Here is a 19,210-nt window from a genome sequence, read left to right on the forward strand (position 1 = left end):
CAGCAGCCAAATTTGAAATATTGTCATGTTTTTTTGTTTTAGTTCAGACATTTCCTGTTTTTCTTTGTAGGATCGCCCTTGTGTCAGGTTTGTTTCCTGTCTTTGTGTCTTTCCTGTCTTTTTGATCGCCTTGAATTGTTTCACCTGTCCCTGATCCCTGTGCATTGAGTCAGTGCAGGCTACTTAGGTTTTGTATTTTTGTATTTCCTTTGTTTATGAATCTGCTTCTGCCTGTTTTCTCTGTTTTATTCACCGCCAGTTTTTGTTTAGACTCAGCTTTACTTTATTAATGCTTGCTTTTTGTTTTTTACTCTCTCCCTGCCTTGAGTCTTGCATTTGGGTCCTATTTGCAAAAAACCTGATGAACATGCTCACATGTGCCCTGTAGCTGTGATTCTCTGTGTAGATTTTGTTGATTTCTGATTATTAAAGGCTCATGAGATTAAAAAGTGTCAACAAACCAGAGGCAAAATATCTGCAAAAGCACATTTATTGGCAGTTATAGCTAAACAAAACCCAATATCAACACAGGTCAGGTCAGCAGACTGAGAGGGATCTACGCCATGTTTTTCTCTGTCACCTCTCTTTCACCAGAACCAGTTAATCAATGGGGGTAACTGTATACTCCCACAATAAATGACTATTTTGCAGAATTATGCATCACGTCTGTGGAAAGACTTTTTTTTTCTGCTGCAACTGGAGCAGATTTCAGTCTGGTAGCCCAAGAGGTTCATTTAAGGACATTTAAAAGTCTCCTTTGTTCAGCTGTTATAAGACAGATTAATAAGTGTGGTACGTTTTCATCTCCATGCCAGCAGAGTCTTCCAGTTTCACCCAACTTCATTTGAACTTTATTACCCAACTTCAATAGAAAAAAGGGCTTTTTTTGTGTTTGTGAACAAATAGTTTCAACATCTGTTTCAGGTAATTGAATATTCAACTACTCATGCCATGTTTGAAATTTAGTTTGAGTTTTTCCTGTGCTTGTTGCTCCTCTATTTTTTTGTTCTCTTTCTCCATCAGAAAAGAACAACTGGAGAACATCTAATTGCTGTTTTTAATTTCCTGCGAGAATATGATACAAATATGTGCCACAGATATGATGGTACAGTGTCATGGTAGATATTAAATTATGATGGGCTAGTGAGTGCAGAGTACTTGCCTGTATAATGAGTGTTAAATGGTAGACAGTTAAAATTTATGATGGTCTGATGAGACCAATATCCTGTCTAGATAATGTGTCTGGCTTTACTCTCCAGCACTTTGTCAACAGTCTCAGTCAGCGCGTGTCTTAACACAGTGGGGTCCAGAAGAGTGTGTGTGTGTGTGTGTGTGTGTGTGTGTGTGTGTGTGTGTGTGTGTGTGTGTGTGTATTTACCTCTCTTCCTCATTTTCACTCTGCCTTCTGAAAGGTGATAAATCAAGTCAATTATACGAGTACAGCTGCTGCATAGTTTCAGGAATACGAGATGTACCGAGGATCTGTGAAACTCCTGCTAACGCAAGCACACACGCACGCACACTAAATTCTGAGTATAATTTAGATAAGTGCTTTTCTACAAGTTCTTTCTGATGAGGACATGTTTTTTTTCTCCTCAACGACTGAATAGGTGGATTGCCAGTGACTCCCAAAAATAACAAATATCACTGTTTCCAAGACAACATTACCGTCGCAGTGTACCAGTGACAGGTGTAGCGTAACATGGTTGTATCCTCACAGTTTGTTTAGGTTTAGGCAAGAAAAGTACTGTGGTGTGGGTTAGAATAAGTGTGGTACTTATATACGTATAGCAATAAATTAGTATTCTACTGAAGTCATTATGAATGTGAGTCAACTACATTACTCAGTTAAAATAACTCACCAATGACTTTTGGTTTCACACGGACGCAGGAAGTCTGGATACAGTGTCTTTGTGCTGTCATTCTTGAGCTGATAAAGCTCAAACCAAATGGTGGTTTTCTGGTGAGGACTGGATATTGGATCCTCAGGTCTGTAGTTAGCTTGGTCTTCATAAGAATAGTTTGACATTTTGGACTGATGCCACTCTCGTCCGTGTGATTAATATGTAGCTACAGCCAGCTATCTTAGCCTTGCGCGAAGACAGGAAACTTTGGTAGAGGTAAAAAGAAAATCCACTCAGCGAGGTCACAAAAAACATGTCAATCTGTATCATGTTTGTCAAACCCGGAACAAAAAATTTAAAAACAACAAGTTGCAGTGTTTTCTTCACTGACAGCAAAGACTTCTGGAGTCTTGTCCAATGAGGTGACAGGATAAATGTTTTCAGATGCATAGAGTGTTCATGAGTTTCAGAGAGGGAAGTTCTGAATATCTATATAATTTCTTCTGTGTGCTGACAGGTTCACAAGATTGTTGCCAGACTATAGGCCATGATGTTCAAATGATGGTCAGCAACCGCTGAAAAATCCCTTTTGGACAGGACTTCAGTCGCATATCTTTGTAACCAGCTTTCATCGATGGAGTTTCACACTAGAGGGAGAAAGTTCCTTCACTCAGAATACTTTATTAATTGCTTATTTTCTTGTTGAATCAAAGACTATTTCTGTGGTTTATGGAACAATTCTGTTGCAGCATGTCGAAAAACAGCCACTTGTTTTCGTATTGGTTTGATTTACAGGCCTTCATTAAACTCATAAACACTCACAATGAAAATAATCTGCTCAGTGTGAGTTCAAAGGCATACCAGCAAGCGCTGGGTAAAAGAGACTCGTGTGTTCTATCAATGCAGTCGCGTTGACGTAAATGATAATGACTTCAGTATTCCTGCACACCAAGGATCATGGTGTGTTTTGGTGCTTTTACTACAATCATTTTATTGCAGGAAGGCTCCACTAAATGCATAAAAGCTTTGTCTTGTGTCCGCAGACACATGAAATGGCAAAAACAAATGTGTATAAATGCCTCTGCCTATCCATATGTGTGTCTGCATTCACTGATGAGATTGTTGACGAACGATTGTTTGTTTGTTGCAGTTGAGGAGACGCTGGTGCGGCTGGTGAACGGGTCGGGTCCTCATGAAGGTCGTGTGGAAGTTTTCCATGAACGCCGCTGGGGGACAGTGTGTGACGACGTCTGGGATAAAAACGATGGAGACGTGGTGTGTAGGATGCTGGGATACCGCGGAGCCACCGAGGTCCATAAGACTGGACGCTTTGGACAGGGTATGAGATGGTCAACACACACAGGCCGTTATTTTACCAATATATATTCCTGATTTGCTTTCCTGCCAACCATTTGTGAACATTTGACCGGAAAGCACTTTTGTCTGTAAGGAACTTCATGCAGTATATTCTAGGGATGCACGATAACATTATTGGAATTGACTGATTTGCTTAAAATGACATATCGGCATTGACCCAAAATGATCATTCTTGACGATTTAACATGGAGATATGATGACGCTTTGACTATACATGAATAAGGGAAACTGTTCAACAAGGATCGAATGTCTGCTTGTGCCAGTGAGCCAGAAGCCATAATAATGTTTATTCCAGTTCAGGAGAGACTCGGATGTTCTCTGCAATTATACAGAAAGAAAAACATAAACTTATATTGGTATCAGTATCACAATTGGCCAAAGTAAGTTGTCAGATATCAGCAATTAGGAGTTTTGCAAAAATCCATCGAGTGCATCCCTAGTATGGGCTGATGATCAACTAGCCTCATCATCCAACATGTTTTCACTCATGCCAAGTCATTTAAAAATCAACCCCTCAAGACAAAACAGAATGCAGACATGAACATTAATATAATGTAATGATAATCAACTTTATTCATACACTGCCTGGCCAAGAGAAAAACAGTCACCACCTGGATTTAATCAAGCAAATAGGTAAAAGCCTTCCACTCGATGATTACTGCAGTGATTAATACTGTATAGAGTCTTTCCTGCACACAGTGTGGCTTAAAGTGTTTTACACTGGGGATAATGATAGAAATTAAAAGAAAAGGAAGTTTAAACAAGATCGCAGCTCATGTGAATTTTGTTTTTCATTCAGTTGTAGTAAAGTTTTTCACAAGTAATAAAAGTCAGTGGTCCCTATAAAACTACATTGAGGCAGATTTACATTACATGCCTGAGCAGTTTTAAAGGTTCAAGATTTATTTATTTACTTCATTTATTTATTTTGATGTACTGTTAACCTTTACAAAGATGTCTTTCATGCACTGCCCAAACTTTATGATCTTTGTAGTGCGATGTACAGAACTGTATGAGCATCTATTCTGAAGCACGTCAGGACAAATCTAAAAACTGTGATTGTCATGGAAGCTAAGGAAGACCGGGCCACTACTTATTTTTTACAAAGGATAGTTGATTTTTGAGTCTCAGTCCCAACTCATCACACACTAATGCTTTCCCATGGAAGCCGACCCGACCTACAATCCCACTGCAACAGTGTGTGACGAGTTTTTGAAGAGTAATTATTTGGTTATCTTGGGATAACAAAGCTAGGTTCTTGTGATAACCGGACAATTTATCACGAAAAGAGAACTTTTGTTTCTTGTCTGCTTTTACTGGCATTGATTTAGGATAAACAATATACAGTAAGTAGCCTAAGAAGAGGAACTAACCTCTTGTTTTCTCGTGGGTTGATTATCTTATGATCTCAAGAATGCAAAGCTTGTTTTCGCAAGATAATGAAATCATTTTCCCATGCACTTGAAATTAAAACAACATAAAAAATGATTCTGGTGATTTTTGCACCATGAACAGAAACCAAAGGCTGAGTTAATCAATCTAAAATTGGGGTTAAATTTGGTTAAATGGATCGGTTGTATTAAAAGTCCACACAATGTCAAAGTTCCCCGGTATTCTGGCTGCAGTAAACAAAGATCAGTTTTTGATTATAAATTTAAAGGCGGCGTCCCTTTCAGCTCATTCTTGATGTTCAGCTTGTGGAATAAAAAACATCTAAATCACAGCAGGAATTCAAAGGAGTCTCTTCTGCCCACAGTAAAGATCCGCCGTGAGGTTTACTGATGGAAGTAGTTTGATTTTTACTAAGTCTGCTGTTTTTTTGCTGTTGAGTGGTATAACTTGAACAGTGCACTAAAATGCCGCGGGGATTAATATTAAGGTTTTATAGGGAAAGCCATGTGAGCCAGATGTCGTCAAGAAAGTCTCCAAGGTCATATCCATCACTCTCTCTCTCTTTCTCTCTCTCTCTCGCTCACTCGCTCGCTCTCCATTTTATTTCATTCACCAAGTCGGCCTTACATCATTCAGAGTCTCTGTCCAGGCTGAGTTGCTCCCAATAAGTCTGGAAAATTGGGGGAAAACATTGCCTTTGTTCCAGAGGACAACCTCCAGACAACAGCAGTGACTAACATCACGCCTGGATTCAATTTAAAAGCGATCTGGATTTCAAATGTGTCTTTTCAGATGAGATGAGATTCGCCTGCCTTCGACTTTTTTTCAATTCATAATAACATCTTTTAACATCTTTCTCAGACCCAGATGTGACACACTTTACCAGCAACCCTACCAAATCATTCGGCAATCAGGCAATCAAGATTGCAACCAAGTCAACAGTTCATATCAGATTATTGTTGTGCATATGAGATCCTTCACCAGACACCAGAACTGAAACTTCAAAATGTTTTGTTTCTGCTAAAATGTATTAGCAATGGATAGAAACTAAAGTGCACAACAAACACATATTCTTCATATTGTACTTGTTTGATTTATCTGAATCATTGATACTATTTAAATAACCAAACCATTAAGCCATGCCTTTATGGATGTCTGTTGAAATGAAACTGAAATCTGTACCTTTAAGTCATGTAGAATAGATAGAATAGATGTTTATTGCCATTGTTTCAAAAACAATTGTTTTTGCCATTGTTTTTTGAAACAATGGCAATAAACATCTATGCAAGCATAACACTTGATCATTTTGACTTGTGTTTTTAGGAAAGTGTTTATTTTACCCCTTGTTGGCATTGGCCAATAGTTTTGACATCTTCTTCTAAGTAGCTGTTGCAAGCTGTTTGACCTTTAGAATACACTCAAACTTTAACTTTGTGGCAAGTTTGTTTTGTCCACCGATGTTTACAACATCAGTAATTAAGCAGAGTCAATCCTTGTTGTTTTGCTCATGGGAACATCATCTCCTGCGTGTGTTTTCTTACTTGTTGACATAGCCAGGATTTCATCCAAATGTCAGCAAATGTGTCAGAATATCAAGGAAATTGGCAAAAGAAAATTCTAATTAATTCTTTTTGGAATCCATTACCATGTTTGCAAAGTCAGGACTCATTCAGAGAAGGTGTTTCCATCAACCATTAAGCACATTTAGTCTTTTAGAAAAAGGCAAAAACCACCTTTAAGTATGTAGTATGTAGTTTTGGGAAAAACATTTTAATCAGAAGAGAAAGATCTTCATTGACTTCAGATCTTCATTTTTATGACAAAACAAACTCAGTAAACAGACTCTCCTCATTTTCATGTCTGTTTTTATTTTCCTCTGAGAACAGCTTCTTGTTTATTCAGTTATGGAAAAATACATATTTCTGAGTTTGTTTTATTAAGTGTTTGAATTCCTTCTCCAAAACTACATAATGCTCCTATAAACGAGGGTAGAAGCTTTTTCTTTTTTTGCAAAATTCAGTACAATCCTTTTATGAATTTTTCCTTTTCTAAAAAACTTTGAATGCAATACTTCAAGATTTGCTTAACAAATGTTAATATATTGTGGCTATTGCTGATTTATGCATATGGTAGCCAGTGAACATCTACAAAAAAAAAAAAAAAAAATCTAATGCATTAAGAAGAAAGTCACAATAATGTCTATGGTCAACAACATCCCAGTATGTTTTTTAGGTTCACAAGTTTCTAAAAAATATATATATTTTATGTGCAGAGCATGTAACTTTGTGATGTGCCACTAGGGGTCTTTTAATCAAAACAATGACAACACGAGACTTAGTTTGATGACTTGAGAAGTAGCATGGGATCATGGGAGTTGTTGTCTTTATTGGTTAACAGCTGACATTGATGATAAATCTATCCGACGTGACTCAGGCAGAAATGTTCACGGACAAAGTTTTCTGTCTGAAGTGTCCTCTAATGTTTTCCTGGGAGTTATAGCAACAGGCGACCACATTTAACCCATACTTCTTGGTTTGAACATTTTGGGCTTTACACCACTCAACAAAATTTCTAACAAAGGTCTAGTCGTTTTTAGACGTTAGACGTAGTTCCATTTGAATCTTGACAGTGCAAACAGGATACTGTCCTTCATACCTTCATTGTTTGTTAAATGTCCCCATGGTCCTAAACCTTCAGTCTGTGAGCTCAAATGTAACAGAGGAATTTCAGTAAATTAAACAGTAGATTTCTCTGAGTAGGTGAACCATGACCTGTCATTTCCACTGACTAGAAACAAAAGAACAGTTTGTCTGACCTTGTCATCAGTGAGGACACACAGACCTGAAGGAGAAATACTGTGGTTGGAAAAAGTGCTCTTCAACAAAATCCAGGACTGCCTGCAGACAGAGTTGTGTTTTATCGGCACAGTTGTAAATAGCGCCTCGTTTGCATTTTACAAACATTTAAATCCTTTAAATCACTCTCAAATGTAATGATTCTTATCTAGATTGTCCCTGGGTGTTCCCACAAAATCCCACACAGTGTTTTCGGTGATTCAACACTTATCAGTGAGAGCTGTCATAAATTTGGTCCGAGCGGATCAACACTCATCCTGCAACTGGTGCTATAAAAGTGCGCTGAGACCCAGAGTAAACAGTTTAAAGGTCCATGTCCATTAAAGCAAATCCTGAGACAGCAGAGCAGCAGAACAGCTGGGGCTCATGTATTCCCCGGTGCATACCTCATTTCCATCCTGTGCACGGCTGCATGGAGAGACTTGCGCCTGGTGTTTCACGCTGCTTTGAAGATGTCAAATCGGAATCCAGTTTCTCTTTGTTACGTTACGTTGTGAAGCAAAGCAGGAATGTATAAGGCATGTGGCTCGACCGAGGTACTGGTTTGCTGATTTTTGCTTTTTTTTTTTTTTGGTTCAGTCATCAGCCTTTAAAGTCAATGTTTTGAGCAGACTTAACAGGAATATGCATTGTTTGTAGGCAAATCCTGGTCTTGCAGGAAGGATCTTTTTTAGCTTGCTCTTCCTGAAATGTCTTCTTTTTATTCCCGGTTCAAGTTTTTTTTTATTATTTTAGTTTTGAGGGTCCAAGGATGCACATCTGAAGCACATTTTTGATGTGGGTTTTTGTGTCTAGAAAATAAACCTTACCTGAGTCGACCGACATTTTATTAGTCTGAGTTTCAGCTGAGAGTTTATGTGTCCAGTGTTAATGATTTAGTCTCAGCTTTGATCTTGAGCTCTAATGTGGTAAAAAACACAGAATCAGGCCAAGTTGTAACTGGCAGGACAGGAAAAATACCAGTTCCCAAACACTAATCAGCATTTTTAGGCATAATATTTTATGCAGTGAATCTTTCAGAACACAAAAACACATATATATTCAAGCCCAGCACAGCACAGGAGTTGCAGTGTTTGGCCACTGATTAGGATTAAAGTCTGGACTTGTCTCTGTAAAATAAACAAAAACGTTCTTCCTCTGAGCAAAGGCTTAATGGAACACTTAAGAGAAACCTCCCAGTGAGAGTTCAGGAAATATTTCTCTTTTGCTAAGTTCATAAAACATCTCTGATATGTCTTTATGTGTTTGTATCACATGCAGTGCAGCTTGGTTGGTGTTTTCCCAAATTTGCTTCCAAGTTGAAAGATGTCAGTGATAACAAAATGTATGTCAGGGAGCATAAATGAAAAAAACTAAGTGAGTTCTCCCCAAAATCAAAATGCCATATTTTTCCTCTGACCTGTATTTATCAAGCTTTTATCCAATTTAGTCTAGAGTTTTGGAGCTACGTATCTCCATCCTCTCAGACAGAATTAAAGTAGATGGCACTCTTTTTGTGATAAGATGCGACTAGGTTGCCAAGCCAGTGAGGACAGTTTCTGGCTGCATTTCAACATTTGTACATGATAAGCCTACTGGATATTTTTCAGGAGATCTCAGGACAAATAGATACAGTAGATAAACGCTCTTTCTTTCTTTCTTTCTTTCTTTCTTTCTTTCTTTCTTTCTCAGAAATGTTGCAGCCCGCACGAAAACAAGATTGATAAATAAATACAGGAACAGGGATAACAGGAAACATGTATTTTTGATTTTGGTGGAACTGCCCCTTTAATTTAATGAAAAAAGCCTACAAGCTTTTGGGTAAGATCAAGGGTAAATCCACAATAAAACGCTTGTTTTGACAAGCAGATGTACCAAGTTACATTCCATCTACGATACAGGTCAGAAGCAGTTACAGTCATGTGTTTCTTTATTGACTAATGAACTTCGTTACCTCTTGTCCTGTTTTTTCCTGGACAGTTATCAAAGTCAGCCGTAAATCAAGGACGATGGACTCAAAGTGGGATCATTGTTGTCTGTTTCCAGTCATTCCTTGATTCTAATGTGATTATTTATCCTTCAGTTGTCTTGATCGTGACGGCGCCTTGAACTTTTTGCCAGTTGTATGAGGAAACAAAGGGGAAGATGAAGAGTTTGGATGAAATTACTTAAGACTTGCCTCACGAGCTAGCCGGCCTGAAGCTGGACCAGTGTTTTTGATTATACTTCTGAATTTGGATTTACAAATTTGTGCTTTTTATTTTCCTCGTCGTGACTTTGCCAATATGTTTGTGTATTATTTCCTCTTTTGTTTCTGAGCATTACAGTTTGTTTGAACTCCTCTCCCTGTACACCTGACTGATTAACAGTCATGATTTAGGGCAAAGCAGCAGACAGTTCTCAACTCCAGATGCTGCTTTAAGGCCATTACAGATGACTGAGCCTCTCTTCCCACCTACAGCACATAAACCCTTTGGTTATGTATCCCTTAAACTGGATTATCAGTGTGTGAGTGCAACCAAATGTGATCTTGTTCCCCTCGCAGCTGAGCACCATCTCCTCTGAGCATCTTTAACTGTTGCAAAACTGGGACTTCATGAGCCTCCAGTGATTCCGGCTTTACAAACAGGAACCGAGTTTATAGTGAACAACAACACTGCCAAAAGCTCTGCTTACAAGCTGGAACTGTGTGTTTTATTACCGGATACGATATTATCTGATCAACAAGTCTGCGAGGAAGCACTGGGAGTATTTGCTGTCTCAATCTGAAGACTTGTACACGCACACTTCAGATGATGGCTGTTTCTTTGGACACTCGCCTTTAAAACCTAAAACCTTCTCTTCACTGATGAAGACCACGCTATGATACATGAAATAAACAAAACGTTTTGCTTGGACTGTCTAGAGGGAGTCGGGGAGATAGAATGAGGGTTGTTTTGGACAATTGGGGGTCGTGGAGAAGGATGAGCAAGGGCCAAACGCAGTCGTGGTGGCTGGGGCATATAAAAACCAGTGGGTCAAGACTCTGAGACCCTTGATGAGCATTCTGCTTCATTCCTCTGTTGTTCCTGTTAAATAAAAGAAGACTTGGATGGAAGTATTAACTGCAACACACGTGTCTGATGGGAACCGGAGCCCGGAGCACCAGGCAGAACCAAACACAAGTACAAGGAGAGCATGTGAACGCATCTTTCCCTGTGCTGAAAGGACCTGGGACCACCAGGTTTCAAATCTGGGATCTTCTTGCTGTGAGGCAGGGAAAGAAAGGGTTAGGCTCATCTACATAGATCTGCGTAGGTGACTGAGTTAGGGGGAGAGAGAGTAATGCGGTCTTCTTCTTGAACCGTCAACATTTTATCCTCATATACCAGTTAATCATATAAACCAAAGCAAGAACCACTGAAACATGTGTCTGCCTCATGATAACATCTCCCTCTAATACCAAAACTGCATCCGTGGAAGTTGTGATGTTACACTCAAGTTCTGCCGTATTCACACACGACATACACCTCATTCTTTGCATCACCTGAGCGTTAAATTTGGCAGTTTATGAAAGATCTCAGAAATGTCCTGCTCTCCCTCTCAACACCACCTCAGCATACACCTGCAATCTTTAGTCTCAGGGAAAGGTATCTGTAGCTATAGTGGTTTGCTGTATGACTGAGAATGACTGTGCAAAAATACAGCTCAAGAAAAGACACACAACATCAGAGGCATCAGAGTCTATACTGTTCAGAAAGCTACAAATTAAAACCTGAAATGTGATGTTTTTTTGTTTCAGGTACTGGTCTCATCTGGATGGATGACGTGGCTTGTGCGGGGACTGAGGACACCATCCACCAGTGTAAGTTTTCAGGCTGGGGCAAAACCAACTGCGGCCACATGGAGGACGCTGGTGTGACCTGCGCCATCTAACACTAGTGCCTTCGTGACCCTGTCACTGCTGCAGCAGCCGAGCTTCGCCTTAAACGGTGCCTTAGACTTTTATGAAGACACAAGGATCACAGAGGTGTCACAGGAGCAGTATGTTGTTTTCCAGCTGCAGAAGAAATGAAGAAGTGCAACCTCCCCTGACAAACCTCCATGTTGTACATGAAGTAAATCTGCAGCTTTTTATTAGATCATGTCTAAACATTGAGATGGAATCATGGGAGCAAAGAAGATGCACACTTTTCAGACTTTGAGCGACCATATGAGCCGGAAGACGGGGATTGTCGCACGACCGGATTCTTCATCAGATTGAATGGCAGAATCTACAATGAAGGCTGGAGGTCATCTTTTAGGTGTAGCCCTCAGAGGCTCATCCAGCGCGTGGAGAAAGCTAATGCAACGACTTCATCATCCCAGAGTCTTCATCAGCCGGCCATCGCCTCCATCTTGCTGGGGAGCTGAAACGACACAGAAACTGTTAAGACAAGACTGTGTCACTGACAAAACAGATTTTTCATTTATAGGCAGCTGCTCTTCACAGTATTATGTAGGAATGGCTTTTGAGTGATGCTAAACATACCCAGTGTTGCCTTATCATGTATCGTTCGGCAATACATAGTAAACTGTCATTTGAGGATTTGTAGGTTGAAAACAGTCTGAGTCGAGTTGAAGCAGGCCTGAATTTTAGGCCAAAAATTAAACCTTTTTTAACTTTGGCTTTCACTTGTATTACTTTTAAAGATGCCCTGAGGCGTTATATGCAATCAAATGTGTTGAGTACATTTCCTGCATTGCAAAGCCGAATTTATTAAATATTTTAAATCACATACTTTTACTTTACAGTCATATTAGCAAGATAGCAGTTTCTTTCTTACCTTTACTGGCAAATTGCTACGATTTATAGGCTTTACTGCAACCAGTGTCATATTTAATAGACTATAATGTTGTTATAGTCATTTTCTTTGGTAAAAGTCACCCATATGAATCGTACTTGAATATCAAATGTGCTTTCATATCAAAAGTAGAAGTTAAAATAGATTATACATTATACAAAATGGAAATACTTAAAGTACAAGTACATCAACATTGTACAACACTTGAGTATTTGTGCTTATTTACATACCAGTACTGTTGATCAGCGCAACATGCTTGCATGTGTGTCCCTGTGCAAACAGAACCAGCTCTACCTGTAAAAACATGGCCAAGAGCTCCACTAGTGGTGAAAAACGGGGTACCTTTAAATGGAAATCAAAGGTTTTAAAAATATTTCTCCTAATTAATATTTTTACATTTTATACAAAGAGAATTGTTACCAACAGTAAATGTAGAATTGGGCAACTACACCAAACTACAACAGCTCATTTCTTTGGTGTGTTCCAGCACTCAAATTATACTCCGATCGACCAAAACAGGAAGCAGTTTTCAGTCAAAAAAGTTCTAATTAACCCAGTGTTTGTCAACCGTCCAGCACCGCAGGATTGACACAAAAAGTTAATGACAAGCTGGTGAAGTAAATGGAACAATTAGCAGCTAATGAGCCAATATTTTTCTGAATAGTGAGTGGAGACCAAAACAGAGCTAAAAGCAGAGTGATTATTGGACTAACATCCAACAGATGGACACAAACACAACTCCAAATGAATGTTAACGTGTTCTGTGCCTGTTGGATGTTTAAATTGGCAAATACTTGATGGCACATTGGCAAGAACAACTTTATGAGGAGATGAAATATTTTACAGTTGTACATTTTTCTGCTTGTTCTGAAGTTCCTTTTCCCACCAAGTGGCCAAAAGAAAGTCATTTTTAACCAGTTTTAATCTCAACATCAAGACGTCTTTTAACCTGCAAATCATCAAATTAGTTTTTGCTGTGTGCTTTATATTTATAAAAAAAATGTAAAAAAAAACAAAACAACGAAAAACAAAATATGCAACTAACAAAGACTTTGGAAAGAGCTATCGGTCACTATTGACAGATGAAGTGATTATGAAGAAGAGAGAACAGATGAGTATAAACAGATGGACGCATGGACGCCTGCCCTGCACGATTTACAGCGGTGGGTCTGTCAGTGTTTACTGCCAAAAGTTGGGTTGTTTCAGCATTGATGCACATGTGCACTCACACACGCACACACTAAACCAACTACAACAGAGAAGCTTTTTCTTTTGAGAGTTATGCCTCTCTCAGTGGGGTTATTTCTTTATGGCTGCCTTCAAATCCAAAAAGGTTGGTACCTCCCAAATGTTCTGGCTCACTTCTCCTTCTGAGCCAACAGGAGACATCGGGGTTGGAATGAAAACATATGCAGGAACCTGTCTCTGTACCCAGTCATGTTTTATATTTAAAGAGAGAAAACAGTTGAGTGAACCTAAAAATATGGTAAACTCACTAACCCCCTATAGGGCTGAATTCCTTCTCATCTTATATTCTTTCTGCCGTTCTACTTTAAACGAACAAGAATTCTCTGGCCCACTTTCTTTTTATGAAAATCAATCTGCCCACATGATGTCCATTTAATAGTTTGTGATAAAATGTTGGATATGAATTTTACTTTTCAAGCCAGTGCATCCAGAAATGTCTTTCTCTACCTCGTGTTCAAGTGCCTTGGTGTTTGTCGAGGGGTTTCTGTTAAAAAACCATGACTCCGCCACAGAAAAAGACACATTAAAGAAGGGAAAGGGGAAAAATGGACTATGGGAAAAGGGAAAATGAGGTGAGAAACCCAAACTCAATAGACTGGTTTGTCTCAAAAGAAGTTGTAGCAACAAAAAAAGGGAATTGTGTGTAGGCGGGTAACGTGTGTACATTTTTCTTAAAAAGTTAATTGAATAACTCACTCAGCAGCTCGATGTCTGGCGCTGAAATCTGCGGTCATTTTGTACACATACCTTTTTTGTACCTCTTGGCATTTCCAAACAGCAACAAGCACAACTGACATATTAAAAACAGCATTGTCAACTCTATGACCTACAAGGAAGCTAGTTTATTATTTTTTCATGTTCATTTGTTTATCCTTAAAGTAGCAATGTGTAACATATGGCCAGAATTTTTGTTCAAAACATCAATAAAATGAAGAAACATTAGTGTATTTGTACTGCGTGGCAGAGTTAAAGCACACTAACCAGCTAGCCTCTAGTCCTGTCCTATAATAACACTTCAAGAGGTGTGAGCAGATTTATTATTTTTTTTAGAGTGGTTAGTCTGCTAAGATAAACTCACAAAATATCAAGAGATATTTTAACAAGCATTTGCCTTTACATAAAAGGAAAATACAACTGCACAGACTCTGAATTCAAGTTTCCCTATTTTGCAACAAGCTTTATTGCATTGTGAACTCCACTTAAACAGTCTTGGTGTGTCTTTCCACAATCACCTCTGGTTTGTTTAAAATAAATCCTCAATTCACAGCCTAAGATGAGAAAATATTCTGTCTCTACACACCGTTTTCACCTGCTGCCGATGTCCGACTCTCTTTGTCCTTACCCTCTTCATGCCTCTGCTGCCCTGTCTTTTCATCTTCCAAAGACATAGACTTGGTCAGAGCTGCTGTAAATCGCCTCTGTACTGTAATCCCTGTTCAGCCGCTCAGCCCAGTTGAGCTGGGCCCCATTGGCCTTGGAGACTCCCCCCTGTGAACTGAGGTACCCAAACTCTAGGGCCACTAGCTCCATGTCTAACCAAGCAATGAGCTAATGAGCTAAAGTTAGCTAGCTACAGTCACAGATAGCAAGCAAAGAGCAGCAGATGTCAGTTACTCAGGTGTTACCTACATTCAGATTCTGTCTTTATTTTACAAGTTACACCGTTGTAAGGTTTTCACTTTGTTCACAAGGTGTGTAAACTGTTTTCACTAGTTATTTTCTTTTCACCATGATTTGGTTGTACTATAAATAGAGAAAATAGAATAAATTAGATATTTACAAGGCTTTTGAGTTGTATACTTTCCAACCAATGTGTGCATGATTAAGTAGAATACTTGACATTAGACAATTGTCAAGTATCTGCTCTGTTTTTCTGTGCAGCACCAAAGTGTAGATGACAGTGCGACAGACAGGCCTTTGTGTGTCTCGTCCTGATGCCTGTCATTTATCTTGTACGGCATCACATTCAGCACCTCAGCCGTGGAGTTGAAACTTAAAGCTTTGCCTTTCTAAAACAACAGCCAAAGAAAACAACAAGGGCTCCATCTGTATATCTTCACTCTGCTTATTTGTCATCTCTACTGTGTTTAATCAAACAAAATGATATTGGATGAAATTCCTGTGAAACATTTTCTCAGAAAATAGTTTTGTATTTACACAGGTTCCAGTTTGTTTTATTCAAACAGACCTTTAATATTCATTAAAGCATGTTGAACAATAGAGTGTTGTAAGAAGCTGCAGCTATGAGTGTAGAAGATGGCGGTGTTCCCATCTTTTGTTTCTTCACTTGTCAGCCACTGAAGAGAGACGGTTTATCAACTTCTCTTCCATTTCCTTTATTAGTAAAGAGTTGCAAAGTGGAAGAAGTAGTGGCCAACTCTTAGAAAGTGACAATTTTTCTAACTTTTTCAAACCTCTGCATATAATTTTTATGAGAAAAGTGGTTGGTCTACTCTGAATTTCATTCCTTATCATGTCATCAGATCTTTTCCAGCAGATTTGAACAGTGGAGTTACTGTATTTGCTGCAGGGTTATACATTACAAAATATACCTAAAACAGATTCACTGCAACAGCTTCTCTCGTCCATGACCATGACAGCTGTGATCTTGAATTGTAGGCTAAGCTAACTACAGCACCACACATGCAGTAAATAGGCTATCAAAGGGACTATACACTATATTAGTTTAGTTTAGAAAAACAAAAATATAATATGTAAAGTGTAAGGGCTAGAGCCTGAACAGGACTGGATGTTCAAAAAATATAGAAATTATACATCTTGCATATATAACTTTGCTTCATAGATAAAAAGTATGTCTAGCTATCTTTTAATATTTGCAACCCAATCACCAGAATAAATGTTAGCAATGTGTGTTTCTGTAAACCAGGATATGTTGCAACTTCACATTTCTTTGGACTCAGTTTAAAATTGTATGTTGTTATGATGCTGTGCTGGTGATCTGGTTGGGTTTAGGAATAAAAGAAACACCTGGTAATGTTTAGGAGAAGATCATGTTGTGGCTTTAAATAGTCTACCTGTTTTGGTTGCCATGAACATAGAGTTACAGTGAGGGATAGGGTAGTAGTGCGCATACCGTCTTGTACTCAAAATCAAGATCCATGCATTATTCCTTGAGAACTTAATGACAGTATTGACTTCCCACCAAAAACACAGCTGGAAACTGTCCTAATGTCTTCTAAAAAAAATATCCAGGGGTTTCACACTTACAAAAGTTTAACGCAGTCTTGAACAGCGGTCACTGGCTTGGCAGCCTCCTTGCCTGAAACTCCACCACCATCCCCTCCACCTGCTGATACAACAGTCAGGTCACAAAAATGTGTCATGTGACCGCGATATGGCATGATTTGCAGAAATGTCAATATGTTACTACATATGACATGTACAAAAGTGTGAATGTATTGGTTTGCTTTTGTTGTAGCGACTGGACAGATGTTTAAAATTTTAAAGCATAATCAATCACGCGACATTTTTGTCTCCATGCAACAAATGTCTGTTTTCTTTGGCCCAAATAGGTTTGATTTCCTTTAGGTTTAGGTTCCTTTAACTAAACTTCAGTTCCTGGTATTTATATATATATATATATGTATATATATTTATATATATATATATATATATATATACATATATATATATATATATATATATGTATATGTATATAGATATATGTGTGTATATATATGTATATATGTATATATATCTATAGGGTTCTATATAGGGTTCTAAAGGCTGTGAATGGTGAAATTAGTGGAGACCAACCACATATGAGAACCTAATGGGCACAACTCAGCCAGCACAATGCAATATGCAATGCCAGTGGGTTTTTTTCTCTTCTCTCAGCTTAATATGTTCTGATTGATGTTCCCCTTTCTGTGAAGTTGCAGCCTATCGGATATCAGAAGGATAAAACAGTAGTAATGTGATTTCCTGATTGGTCAGAGGCTCCTCTGACCTCACATCAATGCTTTCGGCCTCACGGGGTCAAATAACTCAAATACCTTGAAAATGTAAAGCAGTCTATTACCTTTGAAAGTGAGAACACACATTGCAAAACCATGTGCACTTAACCACTTATGTCATTTTTTTGTGTTTGGTTTTTTAACGTGGTTGTACAAAGAACTCACTATGCTGCTTTGGCACACTGGCTGAGCTCATATGCGTATACACGTGTCTGTTTTTTATTACATTGTGCTGGTCATAACACACATAAGGGCTATGGAGTTACATACAACATACATCATACATGATTATGTCAAAAAAAATACTTGATAAAGTGCTTCGCGTTAAAGAAATACACTCTTTACTTTATGTTCTGTTTGTACCACTCAATGCTGTATATGCACTGCTGAAATAATAAAAAGTAGATTTGTTTAAACAGGTGAATGTTGTTTTTCCTGATAACACTGAGTGGAGGTGAATTGGAAACAGGCCCTTCAGCAGGTGAAGAGAGAGGGAGGAAGTTGAGTTGGACGTGTGTGTATGAGTTACACACATGATCACAGGCGCAGGAGCACGTGGACGCGTACATTATGTGTGTGCATTGACTGACGGCTCTGAGCGGTGATTACAGGTATGAATGTTTCCACATGTTTGCCGGATGTAGAAATGATTGGCTGAAAAATCACCTGGTCTCAGACACACATGGCCGACAGTCAGAACAAAGACTATGAGGCCGGTTTGATTTGAGTCAACATGGTTTCACTTATCCTCCAGGAGGGTAGGAGTTTATAAGTTTTTATTTGATACAGTAAAATGTAAAGGTATGCAAGTGGTTTTACACATATGGAGATCAGAAACACTAACACACTGACTTGATAATATCTTCTCTGGAGATGTATGTTTGGCTGTCACATGTTCACGTGACCTCAGTGTGACAATTCTGAAAATAGCATCTTTTATGTGTTTTCTTTTATGTAAACTTGGTCATTATAAATTTATGTCTTGACCAGGATGAAATTAAGACATGACCAAGCCGATTTTAAACAGATTTCTGTTCAAATATGGCATTTTCACTAAGGAATAAACAACCCAATCGCCAAACCACAGATGTCTTGACACTTTATATCTCTTTATGTGGCAGATTTGCGTTTCTTAAAGCTCAATTCGTAATGTTATGTTGTGATAATACTGTACCCCTGCATGTCCCTTTAACCTATACTTGACAACCACTGTATTCAAATAAACCAATAGCAGCATCTGTATCTTCGCATGTGAAGTTACATAATATTCCTTGCTCTGATTCTACATTCACGATACATAAAAACATTTTTTACAGGGTCCTCATCCAGCAGGAACCACATCCAGCGATCAGGCACATGAAATGTTCCAAAAAATTGCTTCAATTTTTGGTTTGACACCACGAAAAAAAAGAGAAGGGAAAGACAACAGATGCTTTTACTTCTCCTCAACATCAGCTCCATATGACACAGCTGCCATCCCTCTATTTTTATCCCATCATTTGACATTAATGAGTGCTGGTTAGACTGCGGCTTTGTGGTTTATAGGACGGGTCTAACAGTGGAGAGGGTTTTGTTTTTAAGTGTTTTGTGCCCGTGCAGGTGAGAAGAAAGCGCCAGACTGGAGGACAGATGCCGAATGTTTGCGCTGCAGCAAAATATCTTTCATGGGCTGCAGTTCTGTGTGATTGTAGATGTAGAAAAGCCACATTCTCACC

General features: G+C 38.7%; 1 protein-coding gene across 1 annotated transcript in view; it reads left to right on the forward strand.

Annotated features, from left to right (window-relative positions):
• scara5 (scavenger receptor class A, member 5 (putative)) overlaps positions 1-14,340 on the forward strand; it is an 80,638-nt gene extending 66,298 nt beyond the window's left edge. The window contains exons 11-12 of the mRNA XM_030406304.1: positions 2,995-3,183; positions 11,229-14,340. Of these exons, the coding sequence (XP_030262164.1) occupies positions 2,995-3,183; positions 11,229-11,362 (323 nt within the window). The 3' untranslated portion in view covers positions 11,363-14,340. The remainder of the gene's footprint in view (positions 1-2,994; positions 3,184-11,228) is intronic.
• Positions 14,341-19,210: the final 4,870 nt, after the last annotated feature.

Source organism: Sparus aurata, chromosome 22 (genome assembly GCF_900880675.1).
Source record: "Sparus aurata chromosome 22, fSpaAur1.1, whole genome shotgun sequence".
NCBI lineage: Eukaryota > Metazoa > Chordata > Actinopteri > Spariformes > Sparidae > Sparus > Sparus aurata.